General features: G+C 39.3%; 1 protein-coding gene across 15 annotated transcripts in view; it reads right to left on the minus strand.

Annotated features, from left to right (window-relative positions):
- CDKL5 (cyclin dependent kinase like 5) overlaps positions 1-19256 on the minus strand; it is a 97837-nt gene that overhangs the window by 14787 nt on the left and 63794 nt on the right. For 13 of the 15 annotated variants that reach the window (XM_081327016.1, XM_081327015.1, XM_081327012.1 and 10 more), the window contains 8 exons: positions 15490-15570; positions 14707-14858; positions 12662-13682; positions 8176-8281; positions 5366-5486; positions 3564-3660; positions 1224-1346; positions 49-168 (listed from right to left, as the gene is read on the minus strand). In XM_081327016.1, the coding sequence (XP_081183142.1) occupies positions 49-168; positions 1224-1346; positions 3564-3660; positions 5366-5486; positions 8176-8281; positions 12662-13682; positions 14707-14858; positions 15490-15570 (1821 nt within the window). The remainder of the gene's footprint in view (positions 1-48; positions 169-1223; positions 1347-3563; positions 3661-5365; positions 5487-8175; positions 8282-12661; positions 13683-14706; positions 14859-15489; positions 15571-19256) is intronic. The other 2 variants (XM_081327018.1, XM_081327013.1) reach the window with 2 other exon arrangements.

Here is a 19256-nt window from a genome sequence, read left to right on the forward strand (position 1 = left end):
TCACCTGCCAAATGACTTAAAATGAAATGAAGCAATAATTAAACTTACATGTCCTTGGATTTCTGACATCTTTTCAGAATGCCAATCCTTCTGCCTGCTGGCTGGATGATTAGACGAGTGAATAACTTTTTGTATTGCCAAAAGGTCCTGACTGTCGCTTCCAGGCATCTGTAACATGGAACAATATCAATTCATTAATTCTTGGCAACAAATATTCTAAATTAAACCCTATCTCCCGCTTCTCCCTGCTTCTCAGATCAAAGCAATGCAAGTGAACCCATTATTGCTATGCCCTTTTAAGATCTCTATATTGATAATTATATTTGTAGATGCCATGCATATTTTTATAACCTCCACCCTTAAGGCATTCACATGCTGTTAGTCAAATACTGCAAAAGAGAGAGGGAGAGCAGTTAAGCGCAGTGCTCTGTTTCACCCTCATTTTCAGGACATTCCATATTGCTTTTAAGTTCATGAGCCATTTCCACAAACACTGTGTTTTTTGCTAAGGAGAAAGATAACCAGTCATCAATTATTTTTGCAGTACCTTTATAAGGAAGAGTATTTCCTTTATCAAAGAAGTAAGATTTAGCTTAACATTTGTTTATTAATCAGAGAAACTGCTAAATAATGTAACATGCCAGCTTCAGAGAAAATCTTTGGCTGAATATATCTTCTGAACAGTTTAGTCATCCAACAGGGAGGTAGGCGATTGCTGGCTAAGACTCCTTTTTAGCAAATAAAATTTAGGATTAAAAATTGTTAATCCATTAAATGTAGGGGGATTAGCTTTTATTTTGCCAACAACATGCAATTGGATAATTTATTATAGAGAAAATAAAGGCTTTCGAAAGTGTTCTATATCCAATGAAATTCAACGATGGCTAATACATCATGGTTATAAATAAAAATACTCCAATTGAAAAAAATAATTTCACACTATGGCTAATTACAAAAGTTGTCTTTTATGCTTTATTAGATGTTTATTTATAATCCTGATGATAGTATTGTTCATAATAATATATTTTTTGTTGAAATTTGGAGGAAAACCCCCCAGCTTCCCTGAATTTGTGGAATTGGCTCAAGATACTTAATTTGCTTGGAGAGTTTGATCCCCTGAGAAAAAAAATTGTACACACACACACGCACACGCTATAGTGGTAAGTAAAATAGATGTAGTGTAGCAGGTTTTTTCATTGCTATCATTTTTTAAAAGTTAATACCATAGGTAGAGTGACTACAGGATTCTTTTTCAAAGAAGAGCTATGCTTTAAATGATTCTTTGAAATAAAAAGAGGAAAGAGAGATTTCTTGATGCTTGGTTTCTCCATCTTGGTAGATTCTGTCTGCAATATAAGATACAAAAACAAATTGCACAAATAATTCTAATTCAGGAGAGCTATCCATGTCTCTTTATTTGTTGAATTATATACGAAAGCTTCAATGATCACAGAAGTTTAATCTAACTTTTTATAATTATGTCAAGATAAGACTAATTGCTCTGCTGAATAAGAAAAAGCCTTTGGAAAAAATAATTTAAGCTTAACTGCCCATGCAATATGCTTTAAGAGTGTGCCTATCAAATGTATATATTTACTAAGTTTAGAATAAATAAATTATTTTGTGTGGTTTAAGTTTTGCGTATGAACAATGACTATGGCTACTATTAAAATATCCCAAAATTTCATAAACAATAGGCAATTAAGTGCATATGTATCAATTTACTTCGACAACATGGGTTTTGTATAATTTTTGTTAAAGTTTGAAATGTAGAAAACCTGGAGAGAAACTGAGAAAATAACATATAAACGTAATTTTTTAAAAAATATATCTAGGTTCGTAAAAACCACTATCCCTAAATGGAAATGCAAACTTAAAGCTATATTTTCCAAAAAGCTAATTAGAAAATAAGACTTATTCAATAGATGGGTCTTACTTAGGAATAAACATATAAAGAATTTCAGAAAAAGGTATGCAGTAATTAAATGATATAGGGGGGAAAAAGAAATCCTTAAAAGATTTTATCTGCTGACAATAAAAAAATCTGATGCCCTTCATCTCTAACTTCCAAGTCTTCATTGTAAATCAATACATTTAAAAATAATAGATAAAAATGGTTCTTCTACTTAGTACAGTACTTGTTTACTATTTACTTATTTTTTTACCTATATCAATTTATAGAGACACCCGTCTCACAATCACAATTATTTCCTAACTCCTACATGAATGGAGAAAAGAGGAAGGGATATTAACATAAAGTAAACTGGTGAAAGAATCATAGAAATATTTTCATTTTTGAATAATAGTTGCTCTTTTTTTAACCATTGTTTAAATAGCTTATATGCTTCTTTGAAAGCACTGTTATCCTAAAAGGACAGATACAAATAATTGGAGCAAACCAACTTTCAAGGAGAAAGGCTCCTTGTTTCAAGGCCATAGTACTTATTATTAAATTCATTCAAAATCCCAAAACTTTTCAGAATTTTATTTATGGCTACAGCATTGTTTCTTAAATTCTTTATGATAATAAAGATGGCTTCTTTTCCCTTTATTTCCCCATCTTATACCAATATATATGAATCCTACATCAGCTAACCCAACCCATGTTTCTGATGAAGTGAGCTATAGCTCACGAAAGCTAACATCTTGTAATAACATTTCTTAGTCTTAAATAGTGCTACCAGACTCTTGGGATATCAAGCTCTATAAGTAGCTAAAATTGAACATTATTTTAAATGGACAGTCAAACATTTTACTAGCTATCTTAAGCTCTTTATATCAGGAATCTCAAACTGTGAGACACAAATTTGGGGAAACAGATAACAAGATGAGGGCATTAACTTGGCCTTCCCTGTCTCACCATGGAGAAAATCTGTTTGTCATCATTAGGAGTAAAAAATTACTCAGTGTTACATAATCAATCATCAATCAATCAATCAATCAAACAAACAAACACACCAACCAACCCTGTCCTATGTCTCAATAATCAGCTTCTCTTTTAAATAGAACTTTTTCCTGATGGAGCTGAGGACCAACAGGCCTACGGAGATAGCTATTATATAAGGACCTTCTCTAACTTAAAAAGCAGTAGAATCCTTCTCTGGACTGTAGAAAATGGTAAAATTATTACTAACAAATAACAGCAGCCGGTGTGCTGTATAGAGAGGTGAAATAGGGGAAAAGTGGCAAATACTTCCTCTACGACCACAAAGGGTTTGACACAGCGATCAGTCCCATTCTCTCCCCCAAACAACATTTGGCACTACAGATTTGGCAGAACCTACTTCCTATTTGCTTGGCTTCTAGCTATCTATCAAGAAAATCAGCTGACACCAATTGCTTCATTATTTATTTAATATTTAATTTTATTCATAGGAGCTCATAGAAATATATTCCTCATGTTAGGAGCTAAGCAAGTAGGATTGTCCAGAAATTTCACAATAATCTTCAAATTCTTTATGTTTGCCAAATCTGGTAGCTGATACCTCAATAACCAAGTTGTTTTTCTCTGTGGAAGACTAAAGTAGTTAAGCAAAATGTTATAGAAAACATAAGCTACTTACTGCCTGAGATTTCTTCTTTTTCTTTTTTATTGACCTGAAAAAACTTTGTTTTTCTTTATCCTTTAGTTGTTCAGAATGAGTATCTTCAGGACTTTTCCTTCATGTGGAGAAAAAAAAACCCATATACGTAGATATAATAAACTTTAATACAATGAATTACATAGTGCACAATCTTATAGAAAGATAATACATATGCATGAAAAATCTCCTCCCAATCAGCAGTGGGCTTGCTATTTTGAGGCTTCTCACAGTGATAGGTATGGTTTGATGAATCATACATTTTGATATGTGCTCTGATTCATAGCCTTTAGAAGTCAAAGGAATTGTTAAATTTCTCAAATGCCAAGTTAATTGGTTAACATCCCAGAATTACAAAATCTCCTCCTTCAAGAAAATAACATATTCTTGTGTCAAGCCCCATGTAGCTGGCAAACTAAGAAAGCAAGAACTGCCCAGATTTTAGGAAAGCATCTTTAATGCTGTTTCAGAAAAAATAAAGCAGAATCTTGAAAACCCTAACTCTTGTGTGCTTAGGATGTAAGAAATATAATATTACTGTAAAATGAAAGAAAAATTGTGCCTAGGTGATTTTATTTTGGGTAAGCTTATAAGAGGTCCGAGGATATCCCAGATTCTGAAAATCTAGTGTATTATTATTATTATCCAGAAGATAATGCTAGGCCTAGAAAGCATCCTTAATAATAAAAAGGTCTGTTAAAAATCTCATAATTCCATTTGGTGAGCAAAGCTTATAAAAACAGAATGCCTAGGGCAGGAGGCTGCCTGGAAATTGCAGAAGATATTACAATGGCATGGCTCTTGAGACAAAGTTGAAGCATCAACCTGAACAATGAAGACACAAATGGTATCAGGACAATGAATACATTTGGATACAAAGTAACTCCATTTTCAGTCTACTTGTTCAGACTTGACTTGAAAAGGGATGTTCTTAGCAAGCTGAATCAGCCGGGGTATATTATGCTCACAAATTTGGGAGTCTAACAGCAATAATAAAAAGACAACAAGAAAAAACATTCAACAAGAAAAAAATTATTCCAATCTGAAAACAACACCCATACAGCTAAACATTTCCCTGGGCTCTAATCTTATATCTCAGTGCTTGTGGAAAAAGTAATCTCTTAATAGCTTTCTGGAAAGTTAAGAAAGTGAGGCTCTGCTGGATATCAAGGTAGCCTACTGGACAGGGCTGCTATGGAAAAGGCATGCTTGCTAAGTCTCGCTAGATTGCATCATTTGAGGGAAGGGACCTGGAGTGTGCCCACTCTAGACGAGGTCCGAGTCTCCCTTCTCAAGTATCAAAAGCATAGGACTGGATCTTGCCTGTGAAGTAACAATAATGAGTCTTTGCAGGTTATGAGTCTTGTGCCACAGAAAAAGAGAATAAATGTTGATTAAAAATCTCAAATCAATCCACCACTGGAATAATTAGTAAATGCAAGGTGGAGGGCTGATAAATTTGGATATTTGTTGATGTGTTGATGCAGTATTTACAGGTTTTGAACCATAAGCTGGCCAACAATTATATTTCAATTAAGTTTGGAAGGTTTAAGATACAACTCATCTGCATGAAATAGGAAACTCAATAAAATTGCCAGAATCTATTAAACCTGTTGGTAATTTCTGATTCCAATCCAAATTTTCAATGTGACTACTGGATGAATTAATCATCTTAAATGAATTAATCAATAAGAAATTAAGAAATGTTAATTTGTCTCTATATTAACTTTTCTACTTCTATATAAACTAACTGTGGTTTACCTATTATAAAGAAACTTACTTACCAGGAATCAAAAGCAGTCTGTCTCTTTGAATGGCTTGTTAAACTGCTTTCTGCAGGCAATGCAGGTATTCTGTTTGAGGCACTATTGTCTAGAAATGTTCCTTCTGGGCGTGGAGATGGGACTACAAGAAGAAATATAAGGTTACACTGTATACATCCTCAATTATCTCTTTTTAAAAACCCAATAAGATGGTACATATTCATGCTTGGCAAAAGATTACATAGTTTACTCAACCTGTGATATTGAAATTTGTTTCTGTTTATTTCAATGTTGGGTTATGAATCATAATTTTCTATCAGTATTGAAAAAAGAACAAAGGTCTAAAAGAAATTTGATTTCTGTAGTGTAATAGAGGAGTCTTAGTACATTAAGTTGTCTTAGTGACTTATGGCTTAAGTTGGAGGAAAATTATAGCAATTCATGTTCTGATAACTTTTTGTTTCAATCCATGTATAATGTATAATGTGTTGTATGTATAGATATCAATGAAGATGATCTGGTTGTTGAATATGCTTTAACTAGAATGGTTAAGATTTAAATTTAATCTTATTCATCTCAGATTTGAAGTCTTGCTATTTAACTCTACATCCCTTTAAAGCTCAAGGATGTTTTCTCGAAAATTAATTATCATTGCTTTGCCCTGTGAAACTATTTCCAGAGAAAGGAAATGACTGTAACCATCCACTAGTTATTTTTTTAAATGCCTATAAAACCTGAATTTCTCCAAATACAAAAGAATCACAATGAGAAGGCAAGAAGGTCAGTGCAAATGTATCAGATTTTTCTGCTGAATAAAATAAAATAAAATCAGATGCTGATTTATAGCAATAGCACTTAAGACTTATATACCACTTCATAGTACTTTTAGCGCTTCATAGTGCTTTACATCATTCTCTAAGTGATTTACAGAGCCAGCATACTGCCCCCAACAATCTGGGTCTTCATTTTTACCAACCTCGGAATGACGGAAGGCTGAGTCAACCTTGAGTTCGTCAGGATCGAACTGCTGGTTGTGGGCAGTCTGCCTGAAATACTGCATTCTAACCACTGTGCCATTTATATTTATACTTACTTTCTAGTGACCACAGCTTTTACTCCAAGATCAATAAAGCCCAATCATTATATATATTAGGGATTTGAAATATCGATCAACAGGAAATTCTTAGATGGTATCAAAATTAGATTAAACATTTGTCAATATGAAAAACTAGAAAACAAATCATGTTAACAATTCAGTTCTTCTACAATATCTTTCCATAAAAGTAATATAAATTTCTAAACTGAATTCAATAATAGAAGCATAAGTGGCTGAAGTGAAGATTTGTTGTTGTTGTTAGCTGCGAAGTCATGTCCAACCCATTGCGACCCCATGGACGTTCCTCTAGGCCTTCCTGTCCTCTACCATCTTCTGGAGTCCATTTAAGCTGACACCTACTGCTTCAGTGACTCCATCTAGCCACCTCATTCTCTGTCGTCCCATTCTTCTCTTGCCCTCAATCATTCCCAACATTAGGCTCTTCTCCAGTGAGTCCTTCCTTCTCATTAGGTGGCCAAAGTGAGTTTCAAATTCAGGATCTGGCCTTCTAAAGAGCAGTCAGGGTTGATCTCCTCTAGGACTGACCAGTTTGATCGCCTTGCAGTCCAAAGGACTCGCAGGAGTCTTCTCCAGCACTATAGTTCAAAGGCCTCAATTCTTTGACGCTCAGCCTTTCTTATGGTCCAACTTTGCATAGATTGCAACTGAGAAGACCATAGCTTTGACTATACGCACTTTTGTTGGCAGGGTGATGTCTCTGCTTTTTAGTGTGCTGTCTAGATTTGCCATGGCTTTCCTCCCCAGGAGCAAGTGTCTTTTAATATCTTGGCTGCAGTCCCCGTCTGCGGTGACCTTGGAGCCCAGGAAAATAAAATCTGTCACTACCTCAATTTCTTCCCCATTTATTTGCCAGGAATTGAGAGGGCTGGATGCCATGATCTTGGTTATAGTGAAGATTTAGCAAAAAAATAATATAACCAGTATCCTGCAGTTTTTGTATCGTAGATTATATTATTTCCCTCTTTAATCACTGAATCTCTAGTTTTATATTCAGAATTTCATACCCTTAAAATTAAGAATACAGTCAGTGGAATTAAGAAATTTTAAATAGTGACCTAAATCACATAATTAAATTGAACCTTATTCTAAGCCTCAGTCATAGGCTAGCCAGTCCATCTAATACAGTAGACTTTGCTGAAAAAGACTGCTCTTTTGTTTGAATATTGCTGGACCCCAGTCCTTTAGTATAAGTTAAATTTATCAATTGCTGTGGGCCTGCATATTGAGAATTGTTTTTGGTGAAAACTAGATTAACTAGGAAGTTTGAGCCAACATTTTGCTATGACTTGTTCTTGAAAGTCTGTTTAATTTATTAAGTGGTACATTCTGCTATTATACTTTTTCTAAATTTCCCCCCAAAATAAATGAAATAAACTAAACTAAATCTGTAGTCAAAAGCACACTTATGCACAAGCCATGCTAAGTATAATTTTATATACATCTGAATAATATATTTAAAATCTACTTATAAGAATGTCTAAATTGAATTCTCCTTCATACCAATCTAGCTGGAAAAATAAGTTTTGATAAAGGAAATGAACCTTTAAAAGGAGCCAATCATTTTTATCTTATTTACTGTTCTAGGGATAGGAGATTCTTCTAACTTCTTAGTAATATGACTGTCTGAAGACATATCCATTGGCTACCTAAACGGTTCTTGCCTTTTATTAGAATTCTGCTTTAAAGTAGAATTAAATTGTATAAGTTAAAATACCTCTGTAAAAACTACCAACTCTTCTAGGTACAGAATCATTATACAGAAGTCTATTTTCTTTTGTGGATGCTCCATCATCTGGGTGTTGATCACGATATGTTCCACCCTTAATAAAAGAATTGATAAATTTATTAGACCAAAGAAACTTTGTTGAATCTGATCATAGCTTGTTAAAATAAAAAAATCAATTCCACTTTAAAATGAAAGCTGCATGTTATAATCATATGATGAAAAAGGGAAATATTTATATAAAATTTTAAATCTGTCCTTTCTTAGAAGCTTAGTAAGAAATTAATATATATACAAAATATCCCAAAGTTGACATCAAAACCTAGCCCACAGAAATCTTACAGTACATATATTTTATTTGGTTATTGGTTATTGGGGCGAAAGCCCTAATAAGCAGGCATATACATATACATAGAATGAAGGCTATTGCTAAGCACATTGATTTGTGCTTTAAATTGTAAGCCGCCCTGAGTCTTCGGAGAAGGGCGGGATATAAATGGGATTAAATAAATTAAATAAATATTCTTTAAGCCCAACTCACCTGCCCAAGGTTGACATTGGGGGAAGAAATTGGATGCCACCTTGGGCTTCAAGAGGAATACGGGATATAAATCTAACATGAAAATGAAAGTCACCAAAATCACTCAGTAAGTGTCCATGGGTAAGAAGAGGCTTGAACCTGGATCACTCCAGTTCTGGTGCAAAACTGCTACTGCAATAGTATTTTGTAATGCAGACAGGAAGAGAGTCCTAACATAATGAGGCAATATTAAGATTTTCCTTTGTATTTGCCTTTTAAAAAGTTTATATAGAAGTAGCTTGCCTGATATATTCAGATTAATGACAAGTTCTCATTGATCCCTCTAATAAATGGTTTTTGAGTGAGGAAGCAATGTAAAACCTTTAAAAAAATGATGAAGGTATGTCATCTATCTCAGTGGATGTTAAATATAGTAAATCCACTAAATTGTCAATGGAGAATCTTATTATGACCGTTCATGGTTTAAAATTTTGTTGACAAAAATATACAATCCCAAACATTATACATAATTCAAGAGGTCATGGACACCTGGACACCTCATTCATTTTAATAACTATTTATTTGTTAGTTTATTTATTTGATTTATATAGACTCCACATCTCACAAAAGTGATTCCCTGTAGCTTCCAATAAAATTGTTGCAAATTAACTAGTATTATGTATTTTAAAAATTGAAATCTAATTAGGAAAATAAGCTATGTTAGAATAAAAGCACCTGATTGGAACTAATATTTTTCTATAAAAATGTATTTTAACACATAAAATATAAATGATTTTAGCAAATCTTACCTAAATTATTTCAAATGATAGTTGTTCAAACATCATCTTGTATTTAAAGTATATTTTATGTGGAAACAGTTTTGTAATATATCAAATATCCTCAGGCTTTATATTGTGCAAGAGTTTATTCTGCTCAATATAAATTTTTAGACCTATTATTCTACACTTCTAAGGCCAGCAGTATTTATATTACCGTATATACTTGAGTATAAGCCGACTCGAGTATAAGCCGAGACCCCCAATTTCACCCCCAAAAACTGGGAAAAGTTGTTGACTCGAGTATAAGCCGATCCGCCGTTCTGCATGCCTCGGAGGCTGGATCCGCGCTCTGCAAGCCTCTGGGATCCTGGGAGGCCTAATGCAAGCACCAGCCCGCCTGCCTCAGGTCTCCCCCACCCCCAGATACTGGGCTTCAGCACAGCTGGCTGTCTTGCCAAAGAGAAACATCTGGGAAGGAAAACCCTGTCTTACCTCTTTCCCAATTCTGCCTCTGCCCTTCCTCCTACCAAGGTGTTCTGGGACTAGTTCCCTAGCCTTTTGGAGCTTTTGGTGTTCGCCCATCAGCTGTCTACGGGGAGGCAACAAAGCTGCCTCTCTAGGCTTTGAGAAAAGGCCCCTTGCACAAAAGGCAGCTTCAGGACGAGCTTCCAAAAACCCTTTCCTTCCTTAACGCCCTCCCCACCTTCCCCCAGAAAGCCATATTTCTTTTTTTTTTATTGAAAATTTTTATTGAAGTTACAATATTATCCCCTCCCCAACCCACCCCAGAACCCCTCCCCCTCCCCCATATTTCTTCAATAACAAAAACATAAAAAGCTGGTTGGGATGTACTCGCTGATTTCCCCCCCCCTTTTTTTTTAGATGCTAAAACTAAACTCTCCCTCTGCCTTCCAACCAATATCCCTTTTTAAAATCTTACCTTGGCTCCAGATGGAAGAGTAGAGGAACTAAGCTAGTAAGGAGAGAATTTTTTTCTGCAACTTTTTACTCCTGAAGTAGTAGTAGTAGTAATAGTAGTAGTAGGAATAATAATAAATCCCTAAAAGTTGTGCCAGAAAATGGAGGACGCTGGGTCTTTGCAAGTTTTAGCTGTCTGTCAGACTGCCTGAAAAGGGCGGCCTTCAGGCAGCCAGGCGGACAGCTAAAGCTTGCAAAGACCCAGCGTCCTCCATTTTCTGGCATAACCTTCGGAGATTACTTTAAAAAAAAAACAAAAAAAACCTTCAGAGGAAAAACAGCTGCAGAAACATTTTGTCTCCTTGCTGGCTTGGTTCATCTACTCTTCAGCCAGGAGGGAGTCCAAGGCCTAGAGAAGGAGAGCTTTGCAGCATCCCTATGGACAGCTGATGGGCAGACAGCTGAAAGAAGCAGGCAGGCAGGGCGCGGAGGAACGGAGACCTGCAGGTCTCGGACGGCGGTGGCTTGGGAGAGGTGCGCGCGATCCCGGAAGCACCAAAGCCTCGGCCGCGCACAAGTCCTCGGTAAGTTTTTTTGTTGACTGGAGTATAAGCCGAAGTGGAATTTTTCAGCCCAAAAAGTGGGCTGAAAAATTCGGCTTATACTCAAGTATATACGGTACTTTCCCATTTTTTATAATTCCTGTCTCCAACTAACTGCATTATAATTGTATTAACAATATTCCATTCCCAATTTATTACAGATGTTAATGTATGTATTAATACCATTTATTTATAGTAATTGTCTCTTTTGGAAAAGAGAACCATGTTATTGAAGTATTACAATATTCAACTTCAGTGGTAGAGAACCATAAAATGGTTTCCAACATATAAAGGCAACTCAGGAATTCCTAGCAAACCATTCACTTCCCAGTAAAAGGAACATATATTTCCACAATATACTTCTGCTCTATTATATTTATTCTAATTTAAAACACAAAGATCTATAAATATACTATGAAAAAATGATAACACGCATGGTGGCATTATAACGGAAGCCCTGCTTTGTATTTGTGTCCTCAAAGCAGGACTTGTGTTGTGATGTCATAGCATATGTTTCATCATGTGACCCCTTTTCTCCTGCATACACTGTAACTGACACACTTCTTTGCTAAAGGTTTAGCCAATTCACCTTCAGACAAGAGAAAAAGAAGTCAAACGGCAGGCAACACACATCAAGAAGTTATATTTTCTGGCCAGAAGTTGTCTAAAATGTAAGAATAAATATTCGATTAAGCTTGCAAGAGAGCAAGTGCCTCCTTAATTTTAATTAATAAAATTTGAAGGGTACTTATAAAAAAACCTTCTACTGTGTTTCCTCGAAAATAAGATCCAGTATTATATATTTTTTGCCTCCGAAAGAGGCACTAGGTCTTATTTTGGGGGCATGTCTTGCCTGCTTACTCAGGACCGCTGCAACCAAGCCTCCCATACCCCAACACCTGTCACACTGCCGCCTGACTTCTGCAGCTGCTCGCGGCAGGAGGGCACGTGGTGTGTCATGCCAGTGCCACTGCTTGCGGCAGGACGCCACAAGCAGCTGCACCAGTGTGACGTGGCCTGTCACAAGCAGCAGCACCAGAGCAGCACGCTATGTGGCCTCCTGCCGTGAGCGGTGGCACTGGCGAGATGCACCACATGGCCTCCTACCACAAGCAGCCGCAGCAGCGTGTCAGGTGTTGGGGCGTGAGGTCTGGCTGTGGTGATCCTGAGGTAAGCGGGTGCAGGGCACGTGGGCCAGCTCCACACACATCCTGCCCTAGCATGTTTTTTACACGTGCGCCTCGCCCAACCTCATGCAATGAGAGGGTAGGATCTTAACTAGGGCTTGTTTTGGGGGGTAGGGCTTATATTAGGCACACACATAAAATCAAGCTAAGGCTTATTTTCAGGATAGGGCTTATTTTCAGGAAACACATTATTCAGTTTCTGGACAGCCTTTGTGACTTAATATTCAGCATTACAAATCCTAATTTCAACAGTAAATATATCAATAGGCATAATTTATTTTATATAATAAGGTAGAGGTTTATAGTATATACAATGAACTCTGGAGATGGGATAATTGAGGAGAAAAAAAAATCAGCTGAAAAAGATATGGATTCCTTAGGCAAAAGTAAAAGTGACTTTTAACAACTGGCAAACATACAGTACAAAACCATGAACTGTCCAGATCCTTAACAATGAAGAATTTAACTAACCCTATTGGAATCTTCTGTACAATCTTCACGTGAAGAGCCAACAGATCTTGTAAGAGATTTATGCTGCACCTGTGGAGATAACAGTTGCAGGCTGTTTGCTCTGGCTGCCATCCCTTGCCCTACGCTTAAGCCACCCTCTGAGCCCTTTGTCCTCACTCTGTCCCGGCTCACATACATAGAATGTCTATGAGGGCGCTGCTGTGAAGAAAAAGGACTCGTGTAGCCTAAACCATAAGAAAAAGATTCATGAGGAGCAGATGCAGAATGTAACTGGCTTCCATCCATGTGATCTGGCAATTTTAACTCCTCCATGGTTTTGGAATGTCTTGTAGATGGCCTTCGTGATTCCAGTGTACCATCACTTCTGTTATTTCTCCTGGAAGGACTGAGCAAAGTTCTACTATCCGCATGACGAGGAGGTGTTGGTGTAGTAGGAGAGTTTAAATCCAAACAGCTGGATGGAAAATACCTATTGCTGTTTGATTCTGAAACTTGAATTCTGGCTTCAGACAAATTACCCACAGATTTGGAATCAGTCAGAGCTCCATGACTTTTTGATTTGGTGCGATATGAGGGGCTCTTTGAAGATTGTGGAATAGTATCAATATAACTGTGACGGCTATGCCTTTCACCCAATTGTAGTGTGCCAGTTTTGTTCTGCGAACCTTCCATAAATGAATGACGATTATGCTGTGATCTGGAATTTGACTTCAAGTATTTAGTACCAGGACCATCTGAAGCTTTGGCTTCTGAATTAAAATCAAATTCAGTTTTTGTCTTTGCTTCTTTTGGACTGAGAAGATGTGGTATGTTGTTATTAGCTAGATCCTTACTTCCAGATGAAGGAGGATTGTTTGTCTTTTTTGAAAGCATTGGACTGTGAGAAGTTACAGGGAGATTTCCATTTAAAAAGCTTTCATTTGTTGAAAGGGCGTCTTCTCTTTGCAGTCCCACATTCTGTAATTCTTTGCTGTTTGATCTGTGATGAGACTGCATAGCGGTACCTTTGCCAGATTGATTTCTATATTATGAGACAAGAAAAGCATTTTTTTTAATGTTTAAAATACCAAATTAGTTAAAAATACCTTTATAGTCTTGATATAGAAAATAAAGATCACATGATCACATTTCTTCACAGTATTATCCAATGGGCCAAATGACTATACTATGGCAACTGTTCTAAATTGGCTATATTTTGGATCTCCCCAAATTCAAGGATTTGACATATCACACTGCTACTAAGGCAGAATTCTTTAACTAAGTCATTGTATCGATGAGCAACAGGTTTCACCAAGTAGTTTGTCTAGAAAATATATGGGCTTCAGGGCCATTTCTGTTCAGTGTAGAAGTGAATCTGATACTCTGAAGTATCAACACAGAATCTTATCATCCAGAAAGCAAACCAAATCCAGGTTGTTCTACTTTTTTATTAGACACTATATGGAAGACACCAAAAAAGTGCTATGTTTGATAGTGGCCTTGTTAGGCATATGATTAAGCCTACCTGGTTGGGTTGGAAATATATAAGCCATGATGTATGATATCACTTTAAATGTGATGATTGGCCAAGGGTTGTTTGCCTCCCAACGGCCATAAGAGGGAGCTAGGGACGTAGTTTCTCTCTCTCTGCTCTCGCTGTTTTTTCACTGTTACTCTGTTACTGCTATTGTTGGTTTGCTACTGTGTTAAACCTGAACAACTGTGTTTTGACCTTTGGACCGGTAAGAAGAATTTGTATTTGGAATACTCCTTGGATTGTTACTATTGTTTATCTGTTCTTTACACGTGTATGACCTGGACTGTTTATTTTTGACTGTGCTTTGTATTACACCACAAAGTAAAGTATTCTGTTTTTCACACCTCAGTGTATCTGTGTGGTTACTGTGTGAACTTTGCTGCTCTCAGTACCCTTTTTTGTCTGTGCAACTTCTTGTTAGCTCAAGGAGATCTCTGCACAATTCCTGACAGGCCTAACTGTATTACTTAATTTTAGCAAATTATATCTGAAATAATTAGAATTCTGACAATTATTTCCAGTCATTTACCTGCTGGATAAAGTGTTGCTATCTCCATGGTAAGGCTTTCTTTTAGTTGACCGTGAAGGTGAGCGATCTAACATCCTCTGAGTTTGAAATGATGGGTGGTTCAGACACTGCTCTGTTAAGTATCGGTCAGCTGGATCCAGTTTCAACAAGTTCTTTAGGTCAAATATTAAGATTTAAGAAACATAACATAGTATAACAGATGTGGTTGCCGCTAGTTACTGCATAATATTACAAATATATGCAACTGAAAATTATTTATCACTCCCACTCTTACATAAAAATGTTGACTCTAAAATCTGTTCTTAAAAATAAAAAAAATACCCCACGGCAATCTTCTATAGTATAAGATATACATTTATATGCAGATTTACATAATTCATAAAAATTACACAGCAAGTTTATTTTCCTATATGGTTGTAAGAAAATCTCATAATACCCTGGTTTATCTGGTTTTGCAGATTTATTACATCATTAACAATATATTAAAATTATTTAATGGGTGCTATTAAGGAAACAAAATTCCATACAAAATCTGAAAATAGTTCTATCTTGTTAAAAACATGCAGTTGTGTTGATTTCAGGGAAAATGGGGGGAAATGAAAAAAAAAATCCTATCTCTGTGCTTTCCCCATACCATCTCAAATATTTGAAATAATTATATTATCTGTCTGTCTGTCTGTCTGTCTGTCTGTCTGTCTGTCTGTCTATCTATCTATCTATCTATCTATCTATCTATCTATCTATCTATCTATCTATCTATTTTTAAACAATCAACATTCCTACCTTCATAAGGTCAAGTAAAACACCACTTAAAATTCCCAAGTATCTCCTTTCCAAAGATTGTGGATGGTTGACTGCAGGAAACTGTAATACAAGTTACATATAATTCACATACAGAACTGGTATTTACCAATCATTAAAATTTTGTTTGCATTATATCCTAACAAAACAAGAAAAACAGAGAAAAAATGTTAAAGGTAAATTAAATAATAGCTCAAAAGATAAATTCCTTGTCAGGCCAACCCCAAACTGCGCTGCTGATGTTGTAGGACAGGGTGTCAAACTGCCAGTCCGAGGGCTGGATGCGTCATGGTGAAACTGCGCCCACCCCATTGCCGGCAATGGAAAAAAAGTTGCGATACGTCGCGACACATCATGTGACATTGCGAGTTTGACACTCCCGTTGTAGGATAAGACTCCCTATGTTTCTTAAAAAGCTAACATCAGCTTTATTGGGAAGGAGATAAAAGTAGTCCTTGATTTTCAACCTCAGCTGGAACTTGAATTTCTGACACTAAGTGATGTGGTTGTAAAGTGTGACATCACATGATTGCATCATTCATTTAGTGACTGCACTTTCAGGACTTCCCCTTGCCATTGATAAGCAAATCTGACCAAGCTTAGATCCTCCCAGCCCTGAGCTTCAATAAGGTAAGGAACTGCTTCTAACTCCCCCACCTGCCTACCTCCCTTCATCTCTGTTCATTTGCAGCCCCACAACTGCAGCACACCAAGAAATTCGAGTTGCAGTGTGGCATGTAGCCCCAGAGCTGCGAAGACCAGTAGTGTCCTGCCCAGAAAGTCCCAGCAGCTCAGCACAAAGCCACAATGTCCCAGAAAGCACCCCAGCCTATTCCCAGATGCATCTGCCACCCTGTACTCCAAGGCCCACCTGATCTCCCTGGCCCTTCACAAGGCACCAGCTGGCCCTGTGAGGCCACCTTCCCCAGTCTCACAACAAGAAGCATGCTATTTGGAGGACATGGAGTGCAATTTGGAGAATGGAGAGAACAGCTTTAGGGTAGGGCCCGGTTGGGCGTGCCTTATCACCAGTGGTAGGAAGATGGCGAAGATCAGCTGGGTACGGCAGGGCCTGTGGAATGCAGGCAGGGCTTGGGGCTTTGTGCTGTGGTGGCTGATCATGGTTTGAGGCTTGGGGTAGCATTCCTCAGTGGCAGTTGTGGCACTGGGGCTGAATTAATTTAATTTAATTTAATTTAATTTATTAATATTTCTATACCGCCCTTCTCCCGAAGGACTCAGGGCGGTGAACAGGGCAAGAATAAAATACAGAATTACAAAAATTAAAAAAGAATTAAATACATGCCCACTAAAAACAAACAATACATATTAAAACCCCAGTAAAATGACAATAAAAAACCCCACCAATCCCCCATCAGGCCAGGCCGGCTTGTTCGAATAAGTATGTTTTTAGCTCGCGGCGAAAGGAGCGAAGATCGGGCGCCATCCGGAGCTCAACCGGTAACTGATTCCATAGCTCCGGGGCGCCCACAGACAAGGATCTCCCCCTGGGGGCCACCAATCGACATTCTCTGATCGGTGGCACCCTGAGGAGGCCCTCTCTGTGGGAACGCACAGGGCGAAGGGAAGTTGATGCCGGCAGCAGGTGTTCCCTAAGGTACTCCGGACCCCTGCCATGTAGGGCTTTAAACACCATTACTAGTACCTTGAATCTCACCCGGAAGACAACTGGTAACCAATGCAGCTCACGGAGCAGAGGTGTAACATGGGAGTATCGGGAGACTCCCAACACAACTCTCGCGGCTGCATTCTGTACCAGTTGGAGCCTCCGGGTGGTCCTCAAGGGCAGCCCCATGTAGAGAGCATTGCAGTAGTCCAGACGAGAGGTCACGAGCGCGTGAGTGACCGTGCATAAATCATCCCGGCCTAGATAGGGCCGCAACTGGCGCACCAGGCGAACCTGGGCGAAAGCCCCCCTAGTCACAGCCACTATGTGATCTTCCAAGGTGAGCCGTGAATCTAGGAGGACTCCCAAGTTGCGAGCCCTATCTACGGGGGGTAATAGTTCACCCCCCATAGAGAGAGATGGAATGTCCGAATTGAACCGGGATGAAGGTATGCAAAGCCACTCAGTCTTGTCGGGGTTGAGTTGAAGTCTGTTCCTCCCCATCCAGACCCGAACCGCCTCCAGGCAACGGGACATCACGTTGAGGGCATCACTGGGGTGGTTTGGGGTTGAAAGAAAAAGTTGGGTATCATCAGTGTACTGATGATACCCAACTCCAAAACCACGAATGATCTCACCCAGCGGTTTCATATAGATGTTGAACAGGAGAGGCGAGAGGACCGACCCCTGAGGAACTCCACAAACGAGAGACCTCGCGGTCGACCTCTGCCCTCCTGTCAACACCGACTGCGAACGTCCCTGGAGATAGGAGGAGAACCACTGTAAAACCGTGCCTCCCACTCCCAATCCCCTGAGACGCCGCAGCAAGATACCATGGTCGATGGTATCGAAAGCCGCTGAGAGGTCTAATAGGACTAGAACAGAGGAATGTCCCCTGTCCCGAGCCCTCCAGAGATCATTCACCAGCGCGACCAATGCCGTCTCCGTGCTGTACCCAGGCCTGAAACCCGATTGGTACGGGTCTAGATAATCCGCTTCATCCAGGACCAGAGGGAGCTGATGCGCCACCACACTCTCAACACTCTCAACTGGACGAAAGTTGTTCAACACAGCTGGGTCCAAGGCAGGCTTCTTGAGGAGAGGCCTCACCACCGCCTCTTTCAAGATGGCGGGGAAGCTACCCTCACTCAAAGAAGCCAATATAACTGCCTGGAACCAGCTTCGTGTCCTCTCCCGGGCTGCATAGACCAGCCAGGAAGGGCACGGGTCCAATAAACATGTGGTGGAGCTCAGCCTCCCCATAATCCTGTCCACTTCCTCCAGAGTCACAGAATCAAACTCCTCCCAGGTAATATCGACAAGACCGCCCGTGTCCTGATCGTCAGACTCTGCCCAGTCAGAGTCCAGACCGGTCCGAATCCGAGCGATTTTGTCCGACAGATGTTGGTTAAACTCCTCGGCACGACCCTGCAAGGGTTCGTCCCTCACCTCTTGGTTAAGGAGGGAGCGAGTCACCCTAAACAGGGCGGCTGGGCGATTATCTGCGGACGCGATAAGGGTAGCAAAGTGATCAGACCTCGCCACCCTTATCGCAGCGAGATAAGACCTAATATAGGCTCTTAGTTGCAATCGGTCGGATTCGGATCGGCTGGATCTCCAACCGCTCTCTAGGCCCTGTCTCCGACGCTTCATCTCCCGGAGCTCCGCGGAAAACCATGGAGCTCGACGGGATCTGCACCGGGTCAGGGGCCGCAAGGGTACAACTCGGTCAAGAGCCTCAGTGGCTGCCCTTTCCCAGGCTTCCACTAAGGCATCTGCCGAGCTGTGAGCGAAGGAGGCAGGTGGGGACCCCAGCGCTGCCTGGAACCTCTCGGGATTCATTAAGCGTCTGGGGCAGTACCATCTGATTGGTTCCACACACCCACGGCGTGGCGTGGCAAAACGGAAGACCAGCTGCAGGAGATGATGATCGGTCCATGACAGGGGCATAACAGTTGGAGAGCCCCCACCAAGATCATCTAACCACCGTCCAGATAAGAAAACCAGGTCAAGGGTGTGGCCTCCCTCATGAGTCGGTCCCGAAATTACTTGCGTCAGGTCCATGGCCGTCATGGAAGCCATGAACTCCCGAGCTAACTCAGATGATCCTCCCAGAGATGGT

Source organism: Vipera berus (genome assembly GCF_964194415.1).
Source record: "Vipera berus genome assembly, chromosome: 4".
Classification (NCBI taxonomy): Eukaryota; Metazoa; Chordata; class Lepidosauria; order Squamata; family Viperidae; genus Vipera; species Vipera berus.